The sequence below is a fragment of the Sciurus carolinensis genome, chromosome 2, assembly GCF_902686445.1.
Source record: "Sciurus carolinensis chromosome 2, mSciCar1.2, whole genome shotgun sequence".
Lineage (NCBI taxonomy): Eukaryota > Metazoa > Chordata > Mammalia > Rodentia > Sciuridae > Sciurus > Sciurus carolinensis.
The window spans coordinates 108432925-108460471 of NC_062214.1; the positions used below are offsets into that span (position 1 = coordinate 108432925).

General features: G+C 36.9%; 1 protein-coding gene across 1 annotated transcript in view; it reads right to left on the reverse strand.

Moving 5' to 3' along the window:
- Golm2 (golgi membrane protein 2) overlaps positions 1–27547 on the reverse strand; it is a 127788-nt gene that overhangs the window by 92578 nt on the left and 7663 nt on the right. Inside the window, 1 exon segment of the mRNA XM_047539182.1 lies at positions 3000–3054. Within this exon segment, the coding sequence (XP_047395138.1) occupies positions 3000–3054 (55 nt within the window).

Below are 27547 nucleotides of genomic sequence, written 5' to 3' on the forward strand. Positions count from 1 at the left end.
GAAAAAGCCTAAAATACAATTGACAAAGAAAAATCAAACAATATGAATGAGTTTTAGTCCATGTAAAACATCAGATTCTTTCCTGTTTGGGTACAGGAAAAGGATTATAAAGTAGGAATCTAAAGATGGGAATCTGGCTCAGTAGTATTGTTTGCCTAGCATGTACATGGCCTGGGTTCAGTCCCTAGCACCACAAACAAAAGCAGGGATTCAACTGGTGCATTAAATAGGTCAAAACAAAGACATGAAACAGAAAAAATAAGGAGACCAGAAAGTAAAGACAAAATTTTTCTTTACCATAATTTTACTTCCAACTAATTGGTACATGTTTTCTTTATATAACCCGACATACTATTGTGTCTATTGTGGCTGCTCCTGGTCAAGATTCTCTGGGAAGATTGACTATAAATAGGTCCACAGCTGATGGTGCAGGACATTTTATCTCTGAAAGTAACATCAGAGTATGTAATAGAAAAGCCTGGCTATACTTCCTTAATTTAATGTCTAATGAGGGGTAGGTATGAAAGGGGTTATTTAAGACTATTCCCCCCCACCATTGTCATGCTAGGGATTGAATCCAGGACCCCTTGTATGCTAGATAAATATTCTACCACTGAGCTATATTCCCAGCCCTTAAGACTGGGAATTTTTAAAGCAAAAAAAATATTTACTTCTGGAAAATTTTGACTTCCAATTTTCTTTCCATAACAGGCACAAAAAGAAGGTGAAGCATTCAAAAATAAGTAAATGCATACTAATTCATGTAAACTAGTTAATGTATTATTTCAAGAATTTAAAAAATAATTCTCATTCCTTTCATTTTCAGGAAATATTTATCACCATAAGTTTTTTAAGGGTCTCAGTGTCTATTAATTCCAATATACCAATTATTAATTTAAACAAAAAGTCTGGATCTTATAATCAACTTGTCAAGAAGTTTGTTTCAGTAGAAACAATTCAAGTTGTAAAAGTCACACTAATGAAATTCAATCTTACAAATCCAAGTTTCATGTCAGGTATGACAGCACATGTCTATAACCCCAGCAACTAGAGACTGAGGCAAAAGGATTATAAATTTGAGGTCAACCTGGCAACAGTGAGAACTTGTCTCAAAATACAAAATAAAAAGAGCAGGAATGTAGCTCAGTGGCACAGTGTCCCGGGGTTCAATCCCCAGAACCACAAAATAAATAAGTTAAATTAAATTTTAAAGATATTAAAAAAAAGGCGGGGGGCGGGGTGCTGAGAATGCACTTCAACGGAAAAGTGCTTGCCTGGTATATGCAAGGCCCTGGAGGTTCAATCCCCATTGCTAAAAAAAAAAAAAAAAAAAAAAAAAAAAAAAAGTCTAAGCTTCAGTAAGTGCACTAAAATCAAAAGTCATACAGGTTTACATTCAAATCAGTTTTTTTCTCTGAAGAGTATCATACAAAATTTTAAGATATTTTAAGATCTACCTCAACACATTCAGTACCATAAAGATTTTTACCCAATATATAGGTTGTCACTTTCCTTCACATACATTAACAGAAGTCACAGGACTTCTTAGAGAACTGACTTATTACTATTTAATAAGAAACATATATATTTTTACTGGGATTAAAGCCAGGGGTGGTTAATCACTGAGCCATATCCCCAGGCGCCTTTCTTAAAATATTTTATTTAGAGACAGGGTCTCGCTGAGTTGCTTAGGGCCTTGCTAAGTTACTGAAACTGTCTTTGAACTCACAATCCTCTTGTCTCGCCCTCCAGAGCAGATGAGATTAAAGGCGTGCACCACCAAGCCCAGCGCAAGAAATATACTTTGATGACAAGTGGACTCATTTGTAAAAACTGCAAACTGCAAGCAGCACTGACAGTGACACATCTTCTTGTCATACTAATGTACTCTTTTCTTTTTTTTGGGGGGGTGCTGGGGATCAAACCCAGGACCTTGTGCTTGCAAGGCAAGCACTCTACCGACTGAGCTATCTCCCCAGCCCCACTAATGTACTCTTGTAAGTCAAAAAGAGAACAAAGACATGAATATGACAAACAAATGTAACAAGTAAGAAACATTTCTGATACAGAGTCAAAGTTGTTCTAAATCATAGATAGCAAAAAATAAATGATGTTTATATTAGGGTTACAACACACAAATAACACTTCCTAATGGTTTTGGTAGATGAGGAGAACTTTACTACATTACAAAGTCAGCCCACAGTGGTTACTTTAAAGAGAATAAAACTAGATCATCTAATTCTACCTAAAAGAGGTTCAAAATGATAAAAGAAAAAGGGGATATTTACAAAATGAGAGAGCATGTACTACCCACAAACATGTACTTTGAGCCAATGTGTACAAGGTTTTAAAATACACAGTTCTATTAACCGAAAGGTTGAGTTGGTCCTCAGACCCAAACTCTGAAAGGCCGGCAGATGATATGAAACAACAGAAGCAAAGTGTAGTGCTTCTTTACCTTATGTATTTTTCCCATAAAAACTTATGTCACTTCCTATTACTTCACATAAGAGAAAATATATATGAGTGGGTACTGCTAAAATTAGTATTTTTATTTATTTATCTATCACCAAGGTTTCTTTCTGGTCCCAGGGTACCCAAAACACTAAGCTTGGAGGACCTGTCCAAAGTATCCCTAAATCTGAATGGGTTATTTTATCAGATTAGACACAATGCAGAGAAAACACTCCTTACCATTTCTACAGAAATTTGATGATCCCTAAAGCTACAGTTCAATTTTCTTTCAGAATTCTTATAATAACATTTTATTGCATGAACTCTGTCTACATATAAGATTAAGAAACAGATCTTAAATTTTAACTTACATTTACAACATAAAAAGCAACATTAAATAATTTTTTATTATATCTTAAGACAAAGGGATAAATGTTTTGTCATTAGAGTTTTGTTCAGAAAATCTTCTCATTTACCTAACTACTATTTCTTAATTCTTGAATAGATTTTTAATAACCTCTATCTTTAATATATAACTTTCTTACCCTTTAAATGATGTATGTCTGCCATCTGATATGATATGTTGTTCTGTAGTTTAACCTGAAAAAAATTAAGTTTTAATTTTACTAAATATGCAATTTTCTTCATATATATCTTCTTTTGCTCATCATATTCATTTTGAGCTTGATCATAAATGCACACAAAAACTGATTATTTATACCCTACCTCTTTTCAAAAAGAATTTATATAAATTCTGATTTTATAATGTTTATTTTAAATTTGTATGAAAATATTCATTTTGCTTGATATACAGTATAACAACTTTCAAAAGTTCTAGAGTATACCAGGTACTATGACACATGAGTATAATCCCAGCAACTTGGGAGGCTGAGGCAGAAGGATGGCAACTTGAGGCCAGCCTCAGCAACTTAGCAAGGTCCTAAGTAGCTTAGTAAAAAAAACTGTCTCAAAAAAATTAAAATAAAAACCAAAAAGGACTGGAGATGTGGCTCAGTGGCAAAGTACCCCCTTTAGAACGAGGTAGAGTCTATTCTTCAGGCAGAGAGCTAGTGATTTTCAAATTCAAAATGAAAGTTTATCCATAAACAAATAACAGAGAGAGCAGAACTGTTCTAGTTGAAGCAAGAGTAGGACTCTAGGAGTCCCATTTTCCCACCCTAGAGTCTTAAGGGATTTGAAGAATGAAGTTTAAAATAAAATGTTGATATACGGTCATATAAAATGAAGTCTTAGTACATGATACGACATTTGAAAACATCATATATGCAGAGTGAAAGAAGTCAGTCACAAAGGACAAATACTGCCTGATTCCATCTATATGAATTATACAGAATAGACAAATCCATGAAGACAGAAAGTAGATTAATGGTTGCTAAGGCCTGGGGGTAGGAAGGAATGAGGAATGTCTTTTTTTTTTTTAATTTTGCAGAGCTAGGAATCAAACCCAGGGTCTTGTGCACAGTAAGGATACATTCTGTGCTACTGAGCTATATGCTGTGCCCTAAGGAGTGACTTCTTAATGGGTATAGGATTTGTTTTGTGGGGATGAAAATGCTCTACAATTAGACAGTAGTGATGACTACACATTATGAATTACACTTTAAAGCGTTAAATTTTATGGTATATGAGTTGTATCTCAATTTTTTTAATGAAAAAAAAAAAAGAAAAGAAAGAAAGAAAACACCGCTGAATGTACTATGGGGGACCAAACAGGAAATGGGATAAAATAATGAACAAACTCTATGTACTGAAGGAACAAACTCTATGTACTCTCATGATTTTGGAGAGGAAGTTAGGTAAATAGGTTATTACAATGTAGAAAAATAAATTATATCATTGGGTTCTATGGAATGACAGGAGAACTTAGTTGGGGAAGCACTTCAATCTAATCTTGGGAGAAAAGAGGAGATATCTTAGAGATGATAACCATGGCTGAAAAGACTGATTCCTGTCGAAAGAACAGTGATTAGCCAAATGGAAGGCAGGAGAAGTAAGGAGGAAAGATATTCAAAGCATGTCAAAACCTGAAGCGAAAAACACTGAATATTCTAGGAATTGCAAACAGTTCCAAGTATCTGGAACAGAAAATTTAGGGGAATATGGTAAGACATATAGAAAGGTAAGCAAGGTTCATATTATAAAGGATCTGATAAAGAATGTGGATACATCCCATAGAACATGGTCAACCTTTTAAATCCTTTTAAACAAGGAAGTGAAATCCAATTTGCAATTCTGAAGTCAGTCTAGCTCCAGTCTGAAGAGAAGACCAGAGGGAGCAAGATTAGAGGAAGACCAGGACAGAGACCATGGCCACAGTAGAGGTGTAAGAAAATGTTGGTTAAGCCAAGGGTGTGCAAACTATGGCCTGTGAACCCTTTTTGTAAGGATAACAAACTAAGGATGGTTGTTACAGTTTTTGTTGTTTTTTTGTTTGTTGGTTTGTTTTTGCATTACTAAGGATTAAATCCAAGGTGCTTTACAACCAAGCTACATTCCTAGCCCTTTTTAGTTTTTAAGACAGGGTCTTGCTAAATTGTTCAAGCTGGCCTCAAACTTGAGATCCTCCTGTCTTGGGTTCTTGAGCAGCTGGGATTACAGGCATGTGCCACCATGCCTGGTTTAGTGTATTGCTGTTGTTGTTTTAGAGCTGGAGACAGAAAAGCTAGGACCTTAGGTGCTCTGCTACTGTGCTATACCCCAACCCCAGTTGTTTAAAATTTTGTTTTGTGTGTGTTTTTGTTTTGCAGTATTGACAATTGAACCCAGGGCATCTTGCATGCTAGGAAAATGCTCTACCAGTGGCCTGTATTGCCAGTCCTTTTTTATTTTAATTAAGTTGCCCAGGTTGGTCTTAAACTTGCCAGCATTAGCCTCCCAAATAGTTGGGATCACTGGCACGTGCCACCAACCACCCTTGGCCCAGTTGTTAATTTTTAAATGTGTAAGGGGGAAAAAGATTTCATGATATATATAAATATATAAATGAAATTCAAATTTCAATGAAGATTTCATAGGAAATTTGAATCACAACAATCATTTGTCTATGGCTACTTTTCCAGACATACTGGTTGGGGCAGACTATATGGTCTGCAAAGTCTAAAGTTCTTTTTGTGGTGCTGCTGATTGATTGACAGGCAAGCACTCTATGAACTGAGCTATATCCCCAGGCCCAACCTAAAGTATATAATATCTGTACTTTTATAGAAAAAGTCTGCCAACCCCTGGTCTAAGCTAATAGAATAAAAAGAGATAAATAAATGAGAGACATTAAAGTGGAACAATGAATCATCCTGCAGATTAATTAGATCAGCAAAGAAAGAGATTCAACAAAAGAAACATCAAGGATTATGTTAAGATTTCTAGCCAGATGTGGTGGCACAGGTCTGAAATCCCAACTACCAGGAGGCTAAGACAGAAGGATTGCAAGTTAGAGGCCAGCCTGGGCAACTTAGAGAAACCTGACTCAGAATGAAAAATAAAAATGACTGGATATATAGCTCAGTACTGGGAAGAAAAAAAAATAGAAGGATGAGATGAGTCAGAATAGAAATCTCTGTAAAATGGAAAAAGAAAAACAGACTTGGGGTAGAGGAATGAAGCAGGCAAATTATTTTTTCAGGTCTGGACCTGTTGAATTTTAGGAATTTTTGACATAACCCAAGAAGAGATCTTCAGTACACAGTTGGGTACATGGGTCTGGAACTTGGGGATAACTGCAGAGATATGAGCATGCAAAAGATAATCAAAGCCATTGGAATGAGATCAGTAAGGGAAAACTGCATGGGCAACAGAAAAAACTAACAACTATTTGATCACTTTATCATTAAGAACTACTGTCTATTAACTCTCAATTAGACTGTTCAGTCTTTCTGCTCGCTCTCTTTGTACTCATGATTCAATTTCTTTTTGTATTTGTTGCCCCTCCAAAGAATATAACCATTGTGTAGTCTTGTTTTCAAGCAGTATGCATTACTTGTTTTTTAACATAATTTATGATATTATGTCAGCTTCTCAGTACTTTAAATCTGCTTTTGAAATTGCTAGAGGGATGCTATTCTTGAATAAGAGTCTACGAATGCACCAGATTTGAGGTGGGGGGAGAGTAGAATAGGGAAGGCAGTAGACTGAATTGGACATAACTTTCATACATTCATGTGTGAATACATAACTAGTGTAACTCCACATCATGTATAACCACAAAAATGGGAAGTTATACTCCATGTACGTATGAAATGTCAAAATACATTCTAGGGGGGTTGGGGATATAGATCAGTTGGTAGAGTGCTTGCCTCGCATGCACAAGGCCCTGGGTTCAATCCCCAGCACCACAAAAAAAAAAAAAAAAAAAAAAAAAAAAAAAAAAAGTATAACTATAAAGAACAAATAAAAATATTTTTTTAATCAAGGTTATGAATAGCCTTAGCTTCCCTGGACTATCTCCTTTATTCCCTTATACACTTAAATAAAATTTAATAAAGGAGAAAAAATCAATCTATAAACTACAAAAATAGTAGATTATAATATGGGCAATATTGCTTTATTGTTATCAATTCAATTTTCTCTTCAAAATTCCTTATTAAGAATGGAGATGTTAGCTGGGTGTGGTGGCTCACGCCTGTAATCCCAGCAGCTTGGGAGGCTGAGGCTGGAGGATAATGAATCCAAAGCCAGCCTCAGCAAAAGTGAGGTACCAAGCAACACAGTGAGACCCTGTCTGTAAATAAAATACACAATAGGACTAGTGATGTGGCTCAGTGGTTGAGTGCCCCTGAGTTCAATCCCCATTACCCCCCACCAAAAAAATGGAGATGTTAGGGCTGGGGATATGCTCAGTTGGTAGAGTGCTTGCCTCGCAAGCACAAGGCCCAGGCTTCAAATCCCCAGCACTGCAAAAAAAAAAAAAAAAAAAAAAAATGGAGATGTTGATCTCAATGGGTCATATAGAAAGTTCTCACATTTTAAAAACTGCTCTGGAACAATGTATTTTGCATGATATTAAAGAGAAAATCACAGCTTGTCGTAATAAAATCTTTTCTTAATCTAAGTATAACAAATTTATTTCCCACCTCATTCCTTCACCATATACAGTGATTTTTTTTTTTTTTCAGTTAGTTTCTTCACATCTCATTTGTGGCAAATTGTTCCCTCAGCATCTCATTTTATCTACTATTCCTGTCAATCTTTCCAGCAAGATTTTTAAAAAATCTTATACTCAGTGTTTAATATTTATAGCAGGTAACAGTTCCCAGTTTCTTCTACTACTTATTAATACCAGTTTCATTCTGCTTATCATCTCATCTTTCCAAAGAGCTGCTAAAAATGTGCTCAATGATTAATACAGACTCCAGCTGCCCTCGCCATTAAATCCAGAAGCTTCCTTCCCTCTTCAGCAATTTTATTATTTTGCTCACTTACAGAACCTAGGTGTCTATTGTATTATTTGCTCCTCTTTTTGACACATTACAGTCATCTGAGCCCCCATTTCTTCACCTAAAATCCGCACCCCTCAAATTCTTATCTTGCCAAAACAAGTTGAAGAATTCCTCATTTATTATTGACTTAAGGTAATCTAAATGTTTTCACCTACCAAATCTTACAAAATCTAAGAATTGAGAATCAATGACTTAAATTTTGGCTTTAAACTTATGCTTGCTCTCATCTTAAGTCTGTTTATAAAGACTTCTCCCATTTGGTTTTTGATTTTTAATATTTGTTCCAATTTCTTCAACTCTTTTTCCTTTTATGCTTCTCATTAATCATTTCTGCATACTGATAAGGCTGTTTAGCTCTTTAACTCCTTCGGTTTTAACCCTTTCTCAGAGCCTTCACTTCTGATACCTGCACCATTCCATCACCTCCAAAAGAAAGCTTAACTTCTCTTCTAATTATTCCTCCTATTAGTTTGAGTTTCCTTATGTCCCAAAAGTAATTTGCTTATCTTCTAAGTCTACCAAAACTTCCCAGCTGTTGAGAAATTAATATGAGTTCTTACTATTGCCTGATTGAAAAAGAAATTATTTTCACTTTGCCACACATATTCTTTGGTTGAACTGACAATACTATAGGAATACTTTCTTTTTTTTCCTAAATACATTCCAGACAGGTAATAACACATAAACTCTAAAAAGTATAATTTAATCCTCATTTTATGAAAGGATGCTAATTACCTGGATTCATTGGGTTTTTCAAAAATTATTATTTTCAGACTTTTTACTCACAATATGAAAGAACGATACCAAATATTTTTTTTCTTTCAAATTTACTTGCAGATGAGAGACAGACATGGATAATGGATGGTTGGCTAGATAGACAAATAGACATTCACAAACCACCCCTTGCCTAATTTTCATCTATGGCCAGACAGATTATAATCCAAATTTCAATATGCCTGTAGTCACAGCCCTCTACTCTGGAGGTTAAAGGAGGAGGGTCACTTCATTCCAAAAGTTCAAGGACACCCTGGGAAACACGGTGAGATCCCTTAAGGAAAAATAATTTTCAATGTTCAAAACACCTTGCCTAGCCCAAATCTACTACGAAGAACTCCATAATTAGTTCTTTTAAAAAATGTAATTTTTTTTATCACATACATTCTTTTTTTTTAAATTAGAGCAATTAGTTATACATAGTAGTTGGGTTCGTTTTGACAAATCCATACATGCATGGAAATTGATTTCCTCCATTGTCAGTCCCAGTTCCCTTCCTCTGCTTTCTCTCCCCTCCTCTTTCCCTGTTCTTCCTCAACCCTACTGATCTTCTTTTCACTCATTTTTTTAAACCCTTCATTTTTAAATTATATATATATATATATATGTACATACACACACACACACACACACATTTATTAGCTATAGGTGGACACAATACCTTTATTTTATTTTTATGTGATGCTGAGGATTGAATCCAGGGCCTTACACATGCTAGGTGAGCATGTTTCCACTAAGCCAAACCCCAGCCCATCCCTCATTTTTCATTAGTACTTTCCACATATACATAAAGGTGAAATTCACTGTTCCATATTTATATATGCACATAGCGTGATTTTGTTAAATTTATTCCACATTTCCTCCCCTTTTCTGTCCCTCTTCCCACCTCTTGAACTTCTATTCCACTGATCTTCCCTGTATCTTATGATATCCCAACCCAATCTCTTTTCCCCTTATTTTGCTCTACCTTAGACATGAGAGAAAATATTCAACCCTTGATTTTCTGAGTCTGGTTTATTTAGCAAGGTTTTCTCCATTTCCATCCGTTTACCAGCAAATGTCATAATGTCATTCTTCTTTATGACTGAGTAAAACTCCATTGTCTATAAATACCACGTTCTCTTAATCCATTATTCATCTATTGATGGGCATCTGGGCTGGTTTCATAAATTGGCTATTGTGAATTGTGCTGCTATAAACACTGATGTGGCTGTATCACTTAAATATGCCAATGTTAGATCTTTTGGGAAAATACCAAAGAGTGGGATAGATGGGTAATATAGTGGTTCCATCCCTAGTTTCTTGAGCAATCTCCAAACTGCTTTTCAAAGTGGTTGTACTTAGTCACAGTCCCATCAACAATGTGCAACTATACCTCTTCCCCAATATCCTCCCCAACATTTGTTGTTTGTATTCTTGAAAATTGCCATTTCTGACTAGAGTGAGATGAAATCTTAGTGTAGTTTTGATTTACATTTCCCTGATTGCTAGAGATGTTGAAATTTTTTTCAAATGTTTGTTGGTCATCTGTTTCTTCTTTTGAGAAGTGTCAGTTTAGTTCTTTTGCCCATTTATTGATTGAGCTATTTGGGTTTTTGGTGTTAAGCTTTTTGAGTTCTTTATATATGCTGGATATTAATCCCCTGTCAGAGGAATAGCTGGCAAAGATTTTATCCCATTCTGTAGGCTCTCTCTTCATGCTTAAAGCATTTCCTTTGCTGCGCAGAAGCTTTTTAGTTTGATGGCATCCCACTTGTTGATTTTTTGGTTTTATTTCTTGAGCTTTAGGGATCTTGTTAATAGAGTTGGTGCCTGTACCAATATGCTGGAGTGTTGACCCTGAGTTTCTGGGTCTAATTCCTTTTTTGTTTGTTTGTTTGTTTTCTTTCAGTGCTGGGGATAGAACCCAGTGACCTCATATGCTAGCCAAGACTCTACCGCTGAACCACACTCCCAGGCCTCTGGTCTAATTTCTAAGTCTTTGACCTTTTGTGCAGGTAAAGAGGGAGGGATCTAGTTTTCCCAGCACCATTTGTTTAAAAGGCTATCTCCAACATATTTTTTGGAACCTTTGTCAAATATCAGATGATTTTAATTATGTGGGTTTGTCTCTTGTGTCTTCTATTTCATTGATCTCCGTGTCTATTTTTAAAATATTTTTTAGTTGTAGATGAACACAATGCCTTTATTTTATTTATTTATTTTTATGTGGTGCTGAGGATTGAACCCAGTGCCTCACACATGCTAGGCAAGCACAGTACCACTGAGCCACAACCCCAGCCCCTCATTTCTATTTTGATGCCAATTCCATCCTATTTTTGTTATTCTACTCTATGAGATCAGGTATTATGATGCCTCCTGCATCACTCTTCTTGCTCAGGATTATTTGACTATTTTGGATCTCTTCCAAATGAATTTTAGGACTTTTTTTTTTCTAATTCTGGGAAGAATTTTGGTATTTTGGAATTTTTGGTATTTTGATAGGAATAGTATCGAAACTGTATGTTACTTTTGGTAGTATGGTCATTTAAAAAAAATTTTTTTTAGTTGCTGAAGGACCTTTATTTATTTATATGTGATGCTGAGAATCAAGCCCAGTGCCTCACACATGCTAGGCAAGTGATCTACCACTGAACTACAACCCCAACCCTAGTAGGGTCATTTTGACAATATTAACTCTGCCTATCCAAGAACATGGGAGGTCTTTCCATCTTTTTTTTTTTTTTTTTTGGTGCTGGGGATCGAACCCAGGGCCTTGTGCTTACAAGGCAAGCACTCTACCGACTGAGCTATCTCCCCAGCCCCTTTCCATCTTTTGAGGTCTTTCCATCTTTTAAGGTCTTCTTCAATTTCTTTCTTCGGCTTCCTCATTTCTTTCTCAGCAGAATCACCGCTGGAGTATAGGAAAGCTATTGATTTATGAATGCTGATCTTGTATCCTGCTACTTTGTTCAACTCATTTATCAGCTGTAAAAGTCTTCTAGTGGAATTTGTTGGGTCTTCTAGATACAGAATCATGACATCAGCAGACAGATGATTTGACTTCTTTTCCTATTTGTATCCCTAATTTCATTCTCCTGCCTGATTGCTCTAGCTAGTTTCAAGCACTATATTGAATAGAAGTGGTGAGAGTAGACAGTCTTGTCTTGTTCCTGATTTTAAAGGAAATGCTTCCAGTTGTTCTCTATTCAATATGGTATTGACTTTGGGTTTATCACATATAGCCTTTATAATGTTGAGGTAAATGATTGCTGAGTGACTCCCTAGACTTTCCCATCCCTTGTTCTTTGTACTACATATTCTCCCCTACCTTAAGTTAAACTTCACCTGTATTTATATAATTCTAATTATCCTTCAAGTTGTCTTTTGAACTCCCTCATTTATTTCCCCTTGTCATCGACTTAATTGCCTTGGGTTGTTTCACCTCTCCCTTTCTGTAATACTTGTTTTTCTGAGATTTGGAGTACTATAGGCCAATTATCCTTGCTCTGCTTGCTGTTTAGTCTTTTCCATGTTAATGGATTAAAATGCATTTACTATCCTTCCTGAGACTTCTCTACTTCTTTCTCCTGAAGTTTACAGTTTTCTTTCTTTCTTTTTGTTTTTGAGGGTAAGTTCTTTGTCTCTTTTTCCTAGCAAGAATTGTGTTCCCTTCTCCAGATACTATCCTATATCACTTCTTGTTCATCCTCAGCTACTCCATCCATTTCCCTCTAATCTTTCATTCTCCAATACCTAAAATTTTTATATTTTCACCAGCTTTTTCTGAAGTTCTTTTAATGCCTTTTGGATCACATGTGGCTTCTCTGATTCTGGCATCTGTAACCAGCTCACATTGTTGTTCTTTTTTCAGTGGGTGTCCTTGAAGATGCCTCAGCTTTGTCTGCCTCACTTTCATCATGGCCTGTTTTGAGGCAATCAGCACAACTATGACCATTCATTCCAAAAGTTGTATATACTTGGCTTTTTATAAGATATCATTTCTCTCCTTTCTCTCCACACTAGAAACATTTTTATTGACTGTCTCATGTTCAGATGGTTTCTAGAGACAACTCTATCTTCTTTAACATAACCACCAAACTTAGCTGACACTCAGAAATCACCTGGGGAGCTTTTAAAAATACATATTCTTTTTTCCTCACCCTCCAATGTGATTTAGTAGTCTGGGGATGGTACAAGAATCTTTTTTATTTTTTTAAATGCAAATTTTTTATTTATTCTTTTTAGATAAACATGACAGCAGAGTATATTTTGACATAATATATATACATGGAGTATAACTTATGAGAAGCCCATTCTTGTGGTTATAAATGATGTGGATTTTCAGCAGTCATGTATTCATAAACATAGGAAAGTTATATCCGATTCATTCTACTGTTCTGTTCCCATCCCTTCTTCCTTCCCTTCATTTCCCTTTGTCTAATCCAATGAACTGCGATTCTTCCCTCCCCCATCCCTATTATGTGTTAGCATCACATATCAGAGAGAACGTTCAGCCTTCAGTTTTGGGGGGATTGGCTTATTTCATTTAGCACGATAGTCTCCAGATCCACCCATTTACCAGCAAATGCCATAATTTCATTTTTCTTTATGGCTGGGTAATATTCCATTGTGTACATATACCACATTTCTTTATCCATTCATCTGTTGAAGGGTACCTAGGTAGGTTCCATAGTTTTGCTATTGTGAACTGAGCTGCAATAAACATGGATATGGCACAGGAATCTTGTTTTTAAAAAAGTACAAATGATTCTGATAAATAAGCAGATGTAGCAATGATTTATAGTATATCTTTGACTATAACAACTGAATAAAAATGGAACACCGTTAATAGTTGTTAGTTTACTGTTACTGTGATAAAATACCTGGAATTATCAACTTTTATGGAGAAAAAGTCTACTTTGGCTCATGATTTCAGAGGTTTCAGTCCATGGTTGCTTGGCCTTTGTCTTTGAGCCTGTGGTAAGGTATGCAACATGGAAGGGAACATGTGGCCTGTTTATCTCATGATGGCTGGTAAGAAAAGAGAGATGAGGAGCGGCTGGGATCCCAAAAATCCATTCAAGGGCATGCTTTCAATGAACTAATTTCCCTCCAGTAGGCCCTACCTTCTAAAGCTTCTACTACCTCCCATGGGCTGGGGATCAAGCCTTCAACACATGGGTTTTTAGGGAACATTCAAGATCCACACTATAGCATAACTAATGAATACTGAATGCTTGTTCTGTGTCAGATCCTGTGCCAAGTGCTTTATAAGTCTTACCTTATTTCAATCATATCACCATCCTACAAGGTAGGCACAGTGATTTCTCCATTTCACAGATGAAGAAATTGTGCCTTAGGATTGGCTGTTCAAGGGATTACTTCTGATATAAACAAAGTGTTTATAACACTGGCCAGCACATAGTAAGTGTTCAATAAATGTAAACTACTTTTATTGTTATGTAAAAAGGGTAGAATGTTTTTTTCCTGTTTCCAATACTTAGCATGGCAGTCTCTAAAATTTAGCTTTTATGGTGAAGGTAATACATAGGGAATCTCACAGAATTTCCTAATGTAGTACTTTATTTCTATTACTTTCTTTTAAAATTGAGGTATATCTGACAATTAAAGGTCATATATATTTAAGGTACACGATTTGATAATCTGATATACAAATTCACTGTGAAATAATTGCCTCAGAGGGTTACTACTTCGTGTAAGTGTGTGTGTGTGTGTTTATGTGTGTGTACACATGCATGCGTGTAGCTAAGAACACATCAGATCCACAGAGTACTGCAAGCAGATTGGAGGAGCTTGACTACTGTTGTACTACTATAGCTTTGCAGTTAAGTTTTAAAATCAGGAAGTGTAAATCCTCCACCCTTCTTCTTCTTTTTCAAGATTTCTTTGCTTACTGTTTTTTTTGTTTGTTTGTTTCCAAATGAATTTTAAGTTTTCTTCTATGTCTGTAAAGGATGTCATTTGGATTTTGATAAGGATTGTCCTGAATCTGTAGATTATATTGGGAAATATGAACATTTGAACAATATTAACTCTTCCAATCCATGAACATGGATTATCTATGTCTTCTTTAATTTCCCTCATCAGTGTTTTATAATTTTCAGTGTAAAAGATATTTTTAACTTTTTGGTTATATATATTCCCAACTATTTTACTCTTTTTGTTGTTATTGTGAATGGAAGTTTTTCTTTTTTTTTTCTTTTTAATATCTTTTAATTGTTGATGAACCTGTGTTTTATTTATTTATATGTGGTGCTGAGAATGGAACCCAGTGCCTCACACATGCTAGGCAAGAACTCTGCCACTGAGCTACAACTCCAGCCCATGGAAGTGTTTTCTTGATTTTCTTTTCTAATAATTCATTGCTTGTGAACAGAAACAAATGATTTTTGTATCTTGGTTTTATATTCTGCAAACGTACTGAATTTGTTTAATTAGCTCTAATATATTTTTTGGTTGACTCCCAATTCCTTTTTGGTAGCAAATTATACTGTTAGTATATTTTGAATTATTTTCTCCTAAATGCTTCCATTAAAACTTCAATTTCCCCAACACATAGTTATGATTTTCCTGTGGTTTATCTCCTTCAAGAATGCTATTTATTTGTGCCAGGTATAGTGGCACACGTCTGTAATCCCAGCAGCTCAGGATGCTGAAGCAGGAGAATTGCAAAGTTCAAAGCCAGTCTCAGCAACTCAGTGAGACCCTGTGTCTAAATAAATAAAAAATGGCTCAGGAGATGGCTCTGTGGTTGAGTGCCCCCGGCCACCCCATGTTCAATTCCTGGTACAAAGAAAAAAACAAAGTTATAAACTTTCTAAGAAATTCATAAAAATATTAAATATGGACGCGATCCAAGAAAGAAGACTAGAGGGTGACTGCATCTCCAGTCACTCCAGAACCCAGGATTCAAGAAGGGGAGGCATTGAGAGACTCGGATTAAAATAGAGCCACAGGGTGAGTCTCCCCCACCAGGTGAAGCTCAGCCTGGGCGGCAGGCCCGGATAGGGGCGTCTGGCACGGATAGGGGCAGCTTATCAGAGTAGGGCAGGGCACCTAGAGTCATCCCCAGGTAGCCCTGCTCACTCTGGCGGTGGGCTCCTCCCACACGGCCAGCTTCTCCAGCTTCTCGGAGCAGGCCCCCCAGTCAGAGCCTTTCTGTACAGAACCAGCTCCACGTCCCGGAGCCAGCGGCGAGCTCCAGCCTGCAGGTAGCTTCAGGGACTAGGACAGGGCAGCCAGGGACTTCCCCAAGCAGCCCGGCTCCCTCGGGCGGGAGGTACCTTTCAAGGCTAGCTTCTCGGAGCAGACCGCCCAGTGAGAGCATTTCTACACAGAGCCAGCCACAAGTTCCGGAGCCAGCGGAGAGCTCTGACCCACAGGCAGCCTCTGGAACCAGGGCAGGGCAGTCAGAGACTTCTCCAGCAGCCCTACCCCCTCCAGCCGCAGGCTCTTTCCACGGGGCGATCCAAGATGGTGGACTAGAGGGTGACAGCATCTCCACTCGCTCCAGAACCCAGGATTCAAGAAGGGGAGGCACTGAGAGACTCAGACTAAAATAGAGCCACGGGGTGAGTCTCCCCTACCGGGTGAAGCTCGGCCTGGGCGGCAGGCACGGATAGGGGCGTCTCGCACGGATAGGGGTGGTTTATCAGAGCAGGGCAGGGCAGCTAGAGTCTTCCCCAGATAGCCCTGCTCACTCTGGTGGTGGGCTCCTCCCACACAGCCAGCTTCTCAGAGCAGGCCACCCAGTTAGAGTCTTTCTGCACAGAACCAGCTCAAAGTCCCAGAGCCAGCAGCGAACTCCGGCCCGCAGGCAGCTTAAGGGACCAGGACAGGGCAGCCAAGGACTTCCACAAGCAGCCCTGCTCCCTCCAGCAGCAAGATCCTTTCACAGTCAGCTTCTCGGAGCAGACCGCCCAGTAAGAGCCTTTCCTCACAGAGCCAGCTCCAAGCCCTGGAACCAGTAGCGGGCTAGGGGCAGCTTTCTTCGGAAGCACTGCATTTTCAAGTTCCTCCAAGACTTCAGGCTACTGAAGGCTGGGAGGTGATACACTGGAAATTTACAGGGACACTATAAGCCAATAGAGGAAATCTGCAATATCTCAGAGTCCCACTGACATCTGACCAATATGAGAAAACAAGGGAAGAAAATGTCCCAAACAAACCTAGAAACTATATCAATAAAACCCAATGACAGCGCAGCAGAAGAAATGTCAGAAAGGGAGTTCAGAACATACATAATTAAAACAATCAGGGAAGCAAACGAGGAGATGAAAGAGCAAATGCAGGCATTGAAGGAGGAGACGAAAGAGCAAATGCAGGCATTAAATGATCACACCAATCGACAGTTAAAAGAGCAAATACGGGAAGCAAGAGATCATTTCAATAAAGAGTTAGAGATACTGAAAAAAAAACAAACAGAAATCCTTGAAATGAAGGAAACAATAAACCAAGTTAAAAACTCCATAGAAAGCATAACCAATAGGATAGAACACCTGGAAGACAGAACCTCAGACACTGAAGACAAAATATTTAATCTTGAAAACAAAGTTGACCAAACAGAGAAGATGGTAAGAAATCATGAACAGAATCTACAAGAATTATTGGATATCATGAAAAGGCCAAATTTAAGAAGTATTGGGATTGAGGAAGACTTAGAGAAACAAACCAAAGGAATGAACAATCTATTCAATGAAATAATATCAGAAAATTTCCCAAATCTGAAGAATGAAGTGGAAAACCAAGTACAAGAGGCTTACAGGACTCCAAATATACAAAATTACAACAGACCCACACCAAGGCACATTATTATGAAAATACCTAACATACAAAATAAAGGCAGAATTTTAAAGGCCGCGAGAGAAAAGAATCAAATTACATTCAGGGGGAAACCAATAAGAATATCAGCAGATTTTTCAATCCAGTCCCTAAAAGCTAGAAGGGCCTGGAACAACATTTACCAAGCCCTGAAAGAAAACGATGCCAACCAAGAATCTTATACCCAGCAAAACTTACTTTCAGATTTGACGACGAAATAAGATCCTTCCATGATACACAAAAGCTAAAGGAATTTACAAAAAGAAAGCCGGCATTATAGAACATTCTCAGCAAAATATTACATGAGGAAGAGATGAAAAACAATGATGCAAATCAGCAACGGGAGGAACTAGCCTAAAGGAGTAGCCAAATAAAGGAGAAATCAAATCATGTCAAAAAACAAAAATGAGTCAAATGACTGGGAATACAAATCATATCACAATAATAACCCTGAATGTTAATGGCCTGAACTCATCAATCAAAAGACACAGACTGGCAGATTGGATTAAAAAGAAAAATCCAACAATATGCTGCCTGCAAGAGACTCATCTCATAGAAAGAGATACCCATAGACTAAAGGTGAAAGGATGGGAAAAAACATACCATGCACACGGACACAGCAAAAAAGCTGGAGTATCCATCCTCATTTCAGATAATGTGGACTTCAAGCCAAAACTAGTCAGAAGGGATAAAGAAGGACATTACATACTGCTTAAGGGAAGCATAAATCAGCAAGACATAACAATCATAAATATCTATGCCCCGAACATTGGCTCATCCACGTACGTCAAACAAATCCTTCTCAATTCCAGAAGTCAAATAGACCACAACACAATAATACTAGGCGATTTTAACACACCTCTCTCACCACTGTATAGATCTTCCAAACAAAAATTGAATAAAGAAACCATAGATCTCAATAACACAATCAACAATTTAGATTAACCGACATATATAGAATATATCATCCAACAAAGCACGAATACACTTTCTTCTCAGCACACATGGATCCTTCTCTAAAATAGACCATGTTTTATGCCACAAAGCTACTGTTAGCAAATACAAGAAGATAGAGATACTACCTTGTACTCTATCAGATCATAATGGATTTTTTTTTTTTTTTTTTTTTTTGGCGGTACTGGGGATCGAACTCAGGGCCTTGTGCTTACAAGGCAAGCACTCTACCAGCTGAGCTATGTCCCCAGCCCCATAATGGATTGAAATTAGAAATATATGACAGAATAAAAAACAGACTTCTCCAATACCTGGAGATTAAATAATACACTATTATATGATGAATGGATAACAGAAGACATCAGGAGGGAAATAAAAAAATTCTTAGAAGTAAACGAGAACAAAGACACATCATATCAAAATCTCTGGGACCCTATGAAAGCAGTACTTAGAGGAAGATTTATTTCATGGGACGCATTCAAAAAAAGAAGTAGAAATCAACAAATAAACGACTTAACACTACAGCTCAAAGCCCTAGAAAGAGAAGAGCAAACCAACACCAAAAGTAGTAGAAGACAGGAAATAGTTAAAAGCAGAGCTGAAAATCAACGAAATTGAAACAAAAGAAACAATTGGAAAAATTAACAAAATAAATAGTTGGTTCTTTGAAAAAATAAACAAAATTGATAAACCCTTAGCCACACTAACAAAGAGAAAGAGGGAGAAAAGTCAAATTACTAAATTCGGAAGGAACAAGGAAATATCACAACAGACACGACTGAAATACAAAACATAATTAGAAGCTATTTTGAAAATCTATACTCCAACAAAACAGAAAACCTCGAAGACATCAACAAGTTTCTAGAGACATATGAATTACCTAAACTGAACGAGGAGGACATACACAACCTAAATAAATCAATTTCAAGCAATGAAATAGAAGAGGTCATCAAAAGCCTACCAACAAAGAAAAGTCCAGGACCAGATGGGTTCTCAGCCGAGTTCTACAAAACCTTTAAAGAAGAGCTCATTCCAATACTCCTCAAAGTATTCCATGAAACAGAAGAAGAGGGAACCCTTCCAAACTCATTCTATGAAGCCAATATCACCCTGATACCTAAACCAGACAGAGACACATCAAGGAAAGAAAATTTCAGACCAATATCCTTAATGAACATCAACGCAAAAATTCTAAACAAAATTTTAGCAAATCGCATACAAAAATATATTAAAAAGATAGTGCACCACGATCAAGTGGGTTTTATCCAAGGGATGCAAGGTTGGTTCAACATCCGGAAATCAATAAATGTCATTCACCATATCAACAGACTTAAAGTTAAGAATCACATGATTATTTCAATAGATGCAGAAAAAGCATTCAATAAAATACAGAATATCCCTTCATGCTCAAAACACTAGAAAAAATTGGGGTAGTGGGAACATTCCTTAACATTGTAAAGGCCATCTACGCTAAGCCCATGGCCAATATCATTCTAAATGGTGAAAAACTGAAAGCATTCCCTCTAAAAACTGGAACAAGGCAGGGATACCCTCTTTCACCACTTCTGTTCAACATCATCCTTGAGACTCTAGCCAGAGCAATTAGACAGACCGAAGAAATTAAAGGGATATGAATTGGAAAAGAAGAACTCAAACTATCCCTGTTCGCTGATGACATGATTATATATTTAGAGGAACCTGGAAATTCAACCAGAAAACTTTTAGAACTCATAAGTGAGTTCAGTAAAGTAGCAGGTTACAAGATCAATGCTCATAAATCCAATGCATTTTTATACATAAGTGATGAATCTTGAGAAAGAGAAATTAGGAAAACTACCCCACTCACAATAGCATCGAAAAAAATAAAATACTTGGGAATCAATCTCACAAAAGAGGTGAAAGACCTCTACAATGAGAACTACAGAACACTAAAGAAAGAAATTAAAGAAAACCTTAGAAGATGGAAAGATCTCCCATGTTCTTGGGTAGGCAGAATTAATATTGTCAAAATGGTCATACTACCTAAAGTGCTATACAGATTCAATGCAATTCCAGTTAAAATCCCAAAGATGTACCTTACAGAAATAGAGCAAGCAATTATGAAATTCATCTGGAAGAATAAAAAACCCAGCATAGCTAAAGCAATCCTCAGTAGAAAGAGCGAAGCAGGGTGTATCGCAATACCAGATCTTCAACTCTACTACAAAGCAATAGTAACAAAAACGGCATGGTATTGGTACCAAAATAGACAGGTAGATCAATGGTACAGAACAGAGGACATGGACACAAACCCAAATAAATACAATTTTCTCATACTAGACAAAGGGGACAAAAATCTGCAATGGAGAAAAGATAGCCTCTTCAACAAATGGTGCTGGGAAAACTGGAAATCCATATGCAACAGAATGAAATTAAATCCCTATCTCTCACCCTGCACAGAACTCAACTCAAAATGGATCAAGGACCTCGGAATCAGACCAGAGACCCTGCATCTTATAGAAGAAAAAGTAGGTCCAAACTTTCAACTTGTTGGTTTAGGATCAGACTTCCTTAACAGGACTTCCATAGCACAAGAAATAAAAGCAAGAATCAACAACTGGGATGGATTCAAACTAAAAAGCTTTCTCTCAGCAAAGGAAACTCTCAGTAATGTGAAGAGAGAGCCTACAGAGTGGGAGAATATCTTTGCCACTCATACTTCAGATAGAGCGCTAATTTCCAGAATCTATAAAGAACTCAAAAAACTCTACACCAAGAATACAAATAATTCAATCAACAAATGGGCTAAGGAAATGAACAGACACTTCACAGAAGATGATGTATAAGCAATCAACAGATATATGAAAAAATGTTCAACATCTCTAGTAATAAGAGAAATGCAAATCAAAACTACTCTAAGATTTCATCTCATCCCAATTAGAATGGTGATTATCAAGAACACAAGCAACAACAGGTGTTGGCGAGGATGTGGGGAAAAAGGTACACTCATACATTGCTGGTGGGGTTGCAAATTAGTGCAGCCACTCTGGAAAGCAGTATGGAGATTCCTCAGAAAGCTTGGGATGGAACCACCTTTTGACCCAGCTATCCCACTCCTTGGCCTATACCCAAAGGACTTAAAATCAGCATGCTACAGAGATAACAGTCACATCAATGTTCACTGCTGCTCAATTCACCATAGCCAGATTGTGGAACCAACCTAGATGCCCTTCAGTTGATGAATGGATAAAGAAACTGTGGCATATATATATACAATGGAATATTACTCTGCCATGAAGAATGATAAAATTATGGCATTTGCAGGCAAATGGATGAAATTGGAGAATATCATGCTAAGTGAGATAAACCAATCTCAAAAAACTAAAGGACGAATGATCTCGCTGATGAGCGGATGAGGACATATAATGGGGGGTGGGAGGGGTTAGTGTTAGGGTTAGGGTTAGGTTTAGGGTTAGGGATAAGGAGGGTGGTAAGAATGCAGGAAGGAAGGACTGTATAGAGGGAAAAGAGGGGTGGGAGGGGTGGGAGGGGTGGGGGGGAGGGAAAAATATAACAGAATGAATCAAACAACATTGCCGTATGTAAATTTATGATTACACAAATGGTATGCCTTGACTCCATGTACAAATAGAGAAACAACATGTATCCCATTTGTTTACAATAAAAATAAATAAATAAATAAATAAATAAATAAAACAGGGATGGTTAAAAATAAATATATATTAAATAAATATATAAAAATATCTATTTTCCACTATCTATAATTCTCTACCTGAAAAAGTAATCATGAATTATGATATGCTGAAAAAAATGAAGGATTAGAAATCAAGACTTAGGTTTTACTTTCAAAGGCAAATTCTGACTAGTCATGAAACTAAAGGCAAATTTATTTTCCTCCAGTACTGGGGATTGAACCCAGGGCCTTGTCTATGCTAGGCAAGCACTCTATAACTGAGCTACAATTCCAGCCCTTTTTTATTTTGAGACAAGGTCTCATTAAGTTGCCCAGGCTGGCCTTGAATTTGGGATCTTCCTGCTTCAGCCTTCAGGGTAGTTGGAATTAGAGGTGTATACCACCACACCTGAATGCGAATCACTTAAGTTTTTGTATACTTGTCTATAAAATTGGAAATGCAAGTCTATTTATGGAACAATTCAATTATACATATCAAATTAATCAACCTTCAAGTTTACTCTTTATTTTTCTTGTTTTAAATTTAGGCCCATGAAGAGGGCCTAAATTCTTCTCTTCATTTAAATGCTAAATTGAAGCAGAAAAGTATTTTTGAGATCTTAAATGAACAAAATATCATTCTAGATCTAACATGACATGTTTCAAGGAAATGATATAATCTAAAACCAGGCATGGTGGAACATGCCAGCAGTCCCAGCAAGGCCAGACTTGGAAACATTACAAACCCCATTAGAAGGAAGGAAGGAAGGAATTCTACATGTACTAGAAAGATAATGAGTTGATTATGGATGGCTTTTACACCAGAATATTTTGATCATGTCTTCCAGAAAAGGTAGTATAATCAGATATGTGGATAATACCTGCAGTAGCCTCAGCACATATTTCTGCAGGCTTTGTTTCAAGAACCAATGCAAACTGCCAAATAAATATTTACTAAGTCCACACCTATTGGATAATGCCAAATACATAAGTTTTTACATTTAGACAAGATTTCTAAAGTTTTATTTTAATTGATATATAATAGTTGTACAAATTTATGAAGTACAATGTCATGTTTGATACATATATACACTGTGTAATGATCAAGTCAGAGTAATCAGCACATCTAACATTTTAGGTGGGGAGACATTAAAAATCCTCTCTTTAGCTACTTAAAAATATATAGTACAGCTGGGCACCATGGTATATGCCTATAATCCCAGTAACTCAGGAGGCTGAAGCAGGAAAATTGCAAGTTGGAGGCCAATCTGGGCAACTCAGTGAGACCCTGTCTCAAAATAAAAACTTTAAAAAGGGCTAAGCATGTAGCTCAGTGGTAAAGTGCCCCTGAGTTCAAGCACCAGTACCAAAAATATATACAGTACATTATTATTAACTACAGTCATCCTTCTATGCAATAGAATGTCAAAATTTATTCCTTATATCCAACTGTAACCTTGTATCTGTTGACCAACCACTCCCAATCTCCTCTTCCTCTCTAGGCTAGATTTTTCCCCTCCAGCAGTATTGAGGATCAAAACCCAGGCCTCAAGCAGTCCATGTAAGCACTGTACCACTGAGCTATACCCCCAGCTCCTCTACACTAGATTTTTATATGCAAAAGATTCACAATGTATATTTGGAAGATAAGAAAAAAGTAGGTCCAATATAATATACAGCTATGGTCACCTGCTCAACAATTATTTATAGTAGTCCTCCTTTACTCAGGGTTTCACTTTGCATAGTTTCAATTACCAACAATTCACCTTAATCCAAAAATATTAAATGAAAAATTCCAGAAAACTAGTTCATAAGTTTTAAACTGTAAGTCATTCTGAGTAGTATGATGAAATTTCACAAGGTCCCACTCCATGCCACCTAGGACATGAATCCAGTGTATCATGCGGTACATACTACCTAGTCACTACTCAGTAGCTCTCTGAGTTATCAGATTGACTGTCATAGTACTGCAGTGCTTGTATTCAAGTAACCCTTACAGAGTATCCTAACATTATGTCACAATGCCTATGTCATTTGTCTCGTTTCATCTCATCACAAAAGCACTGTATCATATCATCACAAGAATGGTAAGGTATAATAAGATATTTTAAGAGTGAGGAAGGGAGGATGAGGAGGGGGGCAGAGAGAGAGAGAGAGAAACCACATTCACCTAATTTTCATTATCTGGCTGGTGGCATGGATTGATGGCAGAGTACTTGCCTAGAATGCATGGTCCTGGTTGTATCCCAGCACAGAAAATAAAACGAAAAAAACCCACAACTTTTATATTATAAATATTCTATTTTATTAGTAGTTATTATTGTTAATCTCTGACCATGTCTACTTTATAAATAAAATTCTATCACAGGCATTTACAGGAAGAAAACATAGTATATAGAGAATTTGGTACTAGCTGTCCGTAGTCTCAGGCATACATTGAGTTCTTGAAAAATATCCCCTGTGAATAAGGGGGAACTACTGTTATTAACTCTGTATGAATCGGGTACTCAATACATATGTATATTAAGAGATATGGACTCTATCCTCAAGAATCTTAAAGGGCTGGGGTTGCAACTTAGTGGTTTAGCATCCACAAGGGCCTTGGTTCAATCCCTGCGCGCGGGGGGGGGGGGGTGGTAATATTTATTTATTAATTAATGTTATTTCAAGTACTATCAAATTACAAAGATAAACAGAACATAGTCCTGCCTCGCTTACAATCTAGTTATGGAGAAGTAATTATAAATAAATAATTACAGCAATATGGTAAGTGCTTTAAGAATGTACAAGATCCAAGATAAATACAGAAGAAGCCTGGGGAGGTCAGCAAAGGCATATACAGGAGGTACTGTTCTAACAGAATTTTAAAAGATAACTAAGAGTTTGCCAAGGGAACAATAAGGAAGAGAGGGAAAGTGACTGAGGTAGAGGCATGAAAGCACAAGACAGGTATATCGAAAGATGATCAAATATTAAAAATGCAAGGAATGCATCTCATAGAGGTATAGTAGAATAGTGGTCACTAGAGGTTAGGAAGGGTAATAAGGTAGGAAGAATAAAGGGATGCTGGATAACAGATACCAAAATACAGTTAAATATTAGGAATTAATTGTAGTGACCCATAGCACATTAAGATAACTATGGTCTACAACAACTTATTATATATTTCAAAATAACTAGAAGACATGTACAGGCCCTGGGTTCAATCCCCAGCACCACAATAAATAAATAAATAAATAAATAAATAAATAAATAGGTTAAATAAATAACAAGCCAGGCATAGTAGCATACACCTGCAATCCTAGTTACTTACCTCCTATTGCCCTTAACGTAGTTCACAAATCCCTTTTGATAATCTGACTCCAGTCTTTCAGTCTAGCATCATTTTTTTTTTTTTTTTTTTTTTCTGGTAGAGAGTACAGAGGATTGAACTCAGGAGCACGTAACTACTAAGCCGTATCGCCAGCCCTTTTTGTATTTTATTTAGAGACAGGGTCTTCTAAGTTGTTTAGAGCCTCAATAAGTTGGTGAGGCTGGCTTTGAACTCATGATCCTCCTGCCTCAGCCTCCTAAACTGCTGGGATTAAGGTGTGCAACACCACGCCCAGCTATCAATTTTATTCTAGCTCCCACACTCTACATACTAAACTTTTAGATATTCAAAAACTCCACACTTTCCCCTATACTGTTCTTTGGAACATTTAACACCCTACATTTGGAATGCTTTTCTCCTCTCTCACAAGCTTCTCATGCTTCACCTCATTAAAGACTAAACTTTTTTAGGACTCAATTAAATTCTTTGTCTTCTCCGAAACCATAAATTAGTTAGACCCTCCTGTATCCCCTGCTCAAGTGTAAGTTCCCTAATCATAAACAGTGACATGACGCTGTCATTCACTGCAGTATCCACTGCACACAGCACAGAAACTGACCTACAACAGAAACTTGAATATATATGATGGATAAAGAAAGGAGAGTAGGCGGGGCTGGGGCTCAGTGGTAGAGCAATTGCCTCACACGTGGTTCTGCCCCCTCGCACATGGGGCACTGGGTTTGATCCTCAGCACCACATAAAAATAAATAAAGATACTATGTCCATCTATGACTAAAAATTTTTTAAAAAGAAAGACATGAAAATAGGATTAAAAATGAAAGCACAAGACATATCAACATTGAGTGGGAGAGGGATAGAATATTCAAGATAATAGGTGTGATTGAAGTTAAGGGACAAAAGTTTTCAGGAGAGATGAGCAATACAAATGCTAGAAAATTCAAGTTTAAGGGTGAAAATGTCAGTCTATCAGATCTTTGCTTAATCATCAAATGAGAAAAGATAAATTTAGATATAAAGAACTGAAATTGTAAAGGGAAAATAAATCATTTTATGTTAAATAGGTATATATCTTATGATTCCATTTACAAAATAATGTAGAGAAAAACAACTAATCTATATGGTAGAAAGCAGAAGAACTGTTGCCTGAGGTCAGAGGCAGAGTGAAGAAAGACAAACTGAACAAGAAGGAACTTTGGGGGATAGTAAAAATATTCTGTTTCTAATGTTAAACTTATGGAAGTAAGTTTTGAAGTCATTTTTAGAAAAGGATCTAGTTTAGCAGAGAGGAAGAATCAGATAAGGAAGGCAAGTAAGCAAAAGCTCTGAGACAGCACTGTTCGAAGAAGGATCTACCTAGCCAGAAACAGTGTAAGAAAGTTAAGTAATATCAGTTAGAAATAAGAAAGAGACCTGAAGCATTGTGAGAAACTAAAATTAACACATACCCAGACTGAACTTAATAGGAAACCTAGACTTTTAATCCAAGGAAACTTTTAACTCTTTTGAGGAAGAAACTAAAATGGTAGAATCTTAAATCTTCATTCAAAAATTATAAGGAATGGTTTTTCCTGCTTAATGAAGTCATATTTCAAAAAGTATTCTCTTATCACTCCCTTATCATTTTAGTGGACAAAGGTCACATGTCACACTATATTTCATTTCCTCTATGGAATAGGTGGAAGGGAGCTCCTTGAATATCTTTTTATCTTTTCTCTGCATAACTACATCCCAGTCGTTGTTTTTTTTTTAACCTTTATTTATTTTTTAAAATTTTTATGTGGTGCTGAGGCTTGAACCTAGTGCCTCACACATGCTAGGCAAGCGCTCTACCACTGTTCTACAACCCCAGCCCTCAGTCACTGTTTTTGAAGAAGCAGTTTGTTTTATGAGCTCCATAGAACCTCCTGAGATTATCCATAGAACATCCAGTCCCTTATCATGGAAGCAAGAGAAAATAGACAATATGAAAATAAGAATGGGAGAGAAAAATGACAGTAGGGACATGCTTTTAGATTATTTTAGTAAAGAGCAAGCTCAATATATTTTGTCAACTGAATTAATATATTTGGGTTTCCTGAGAAC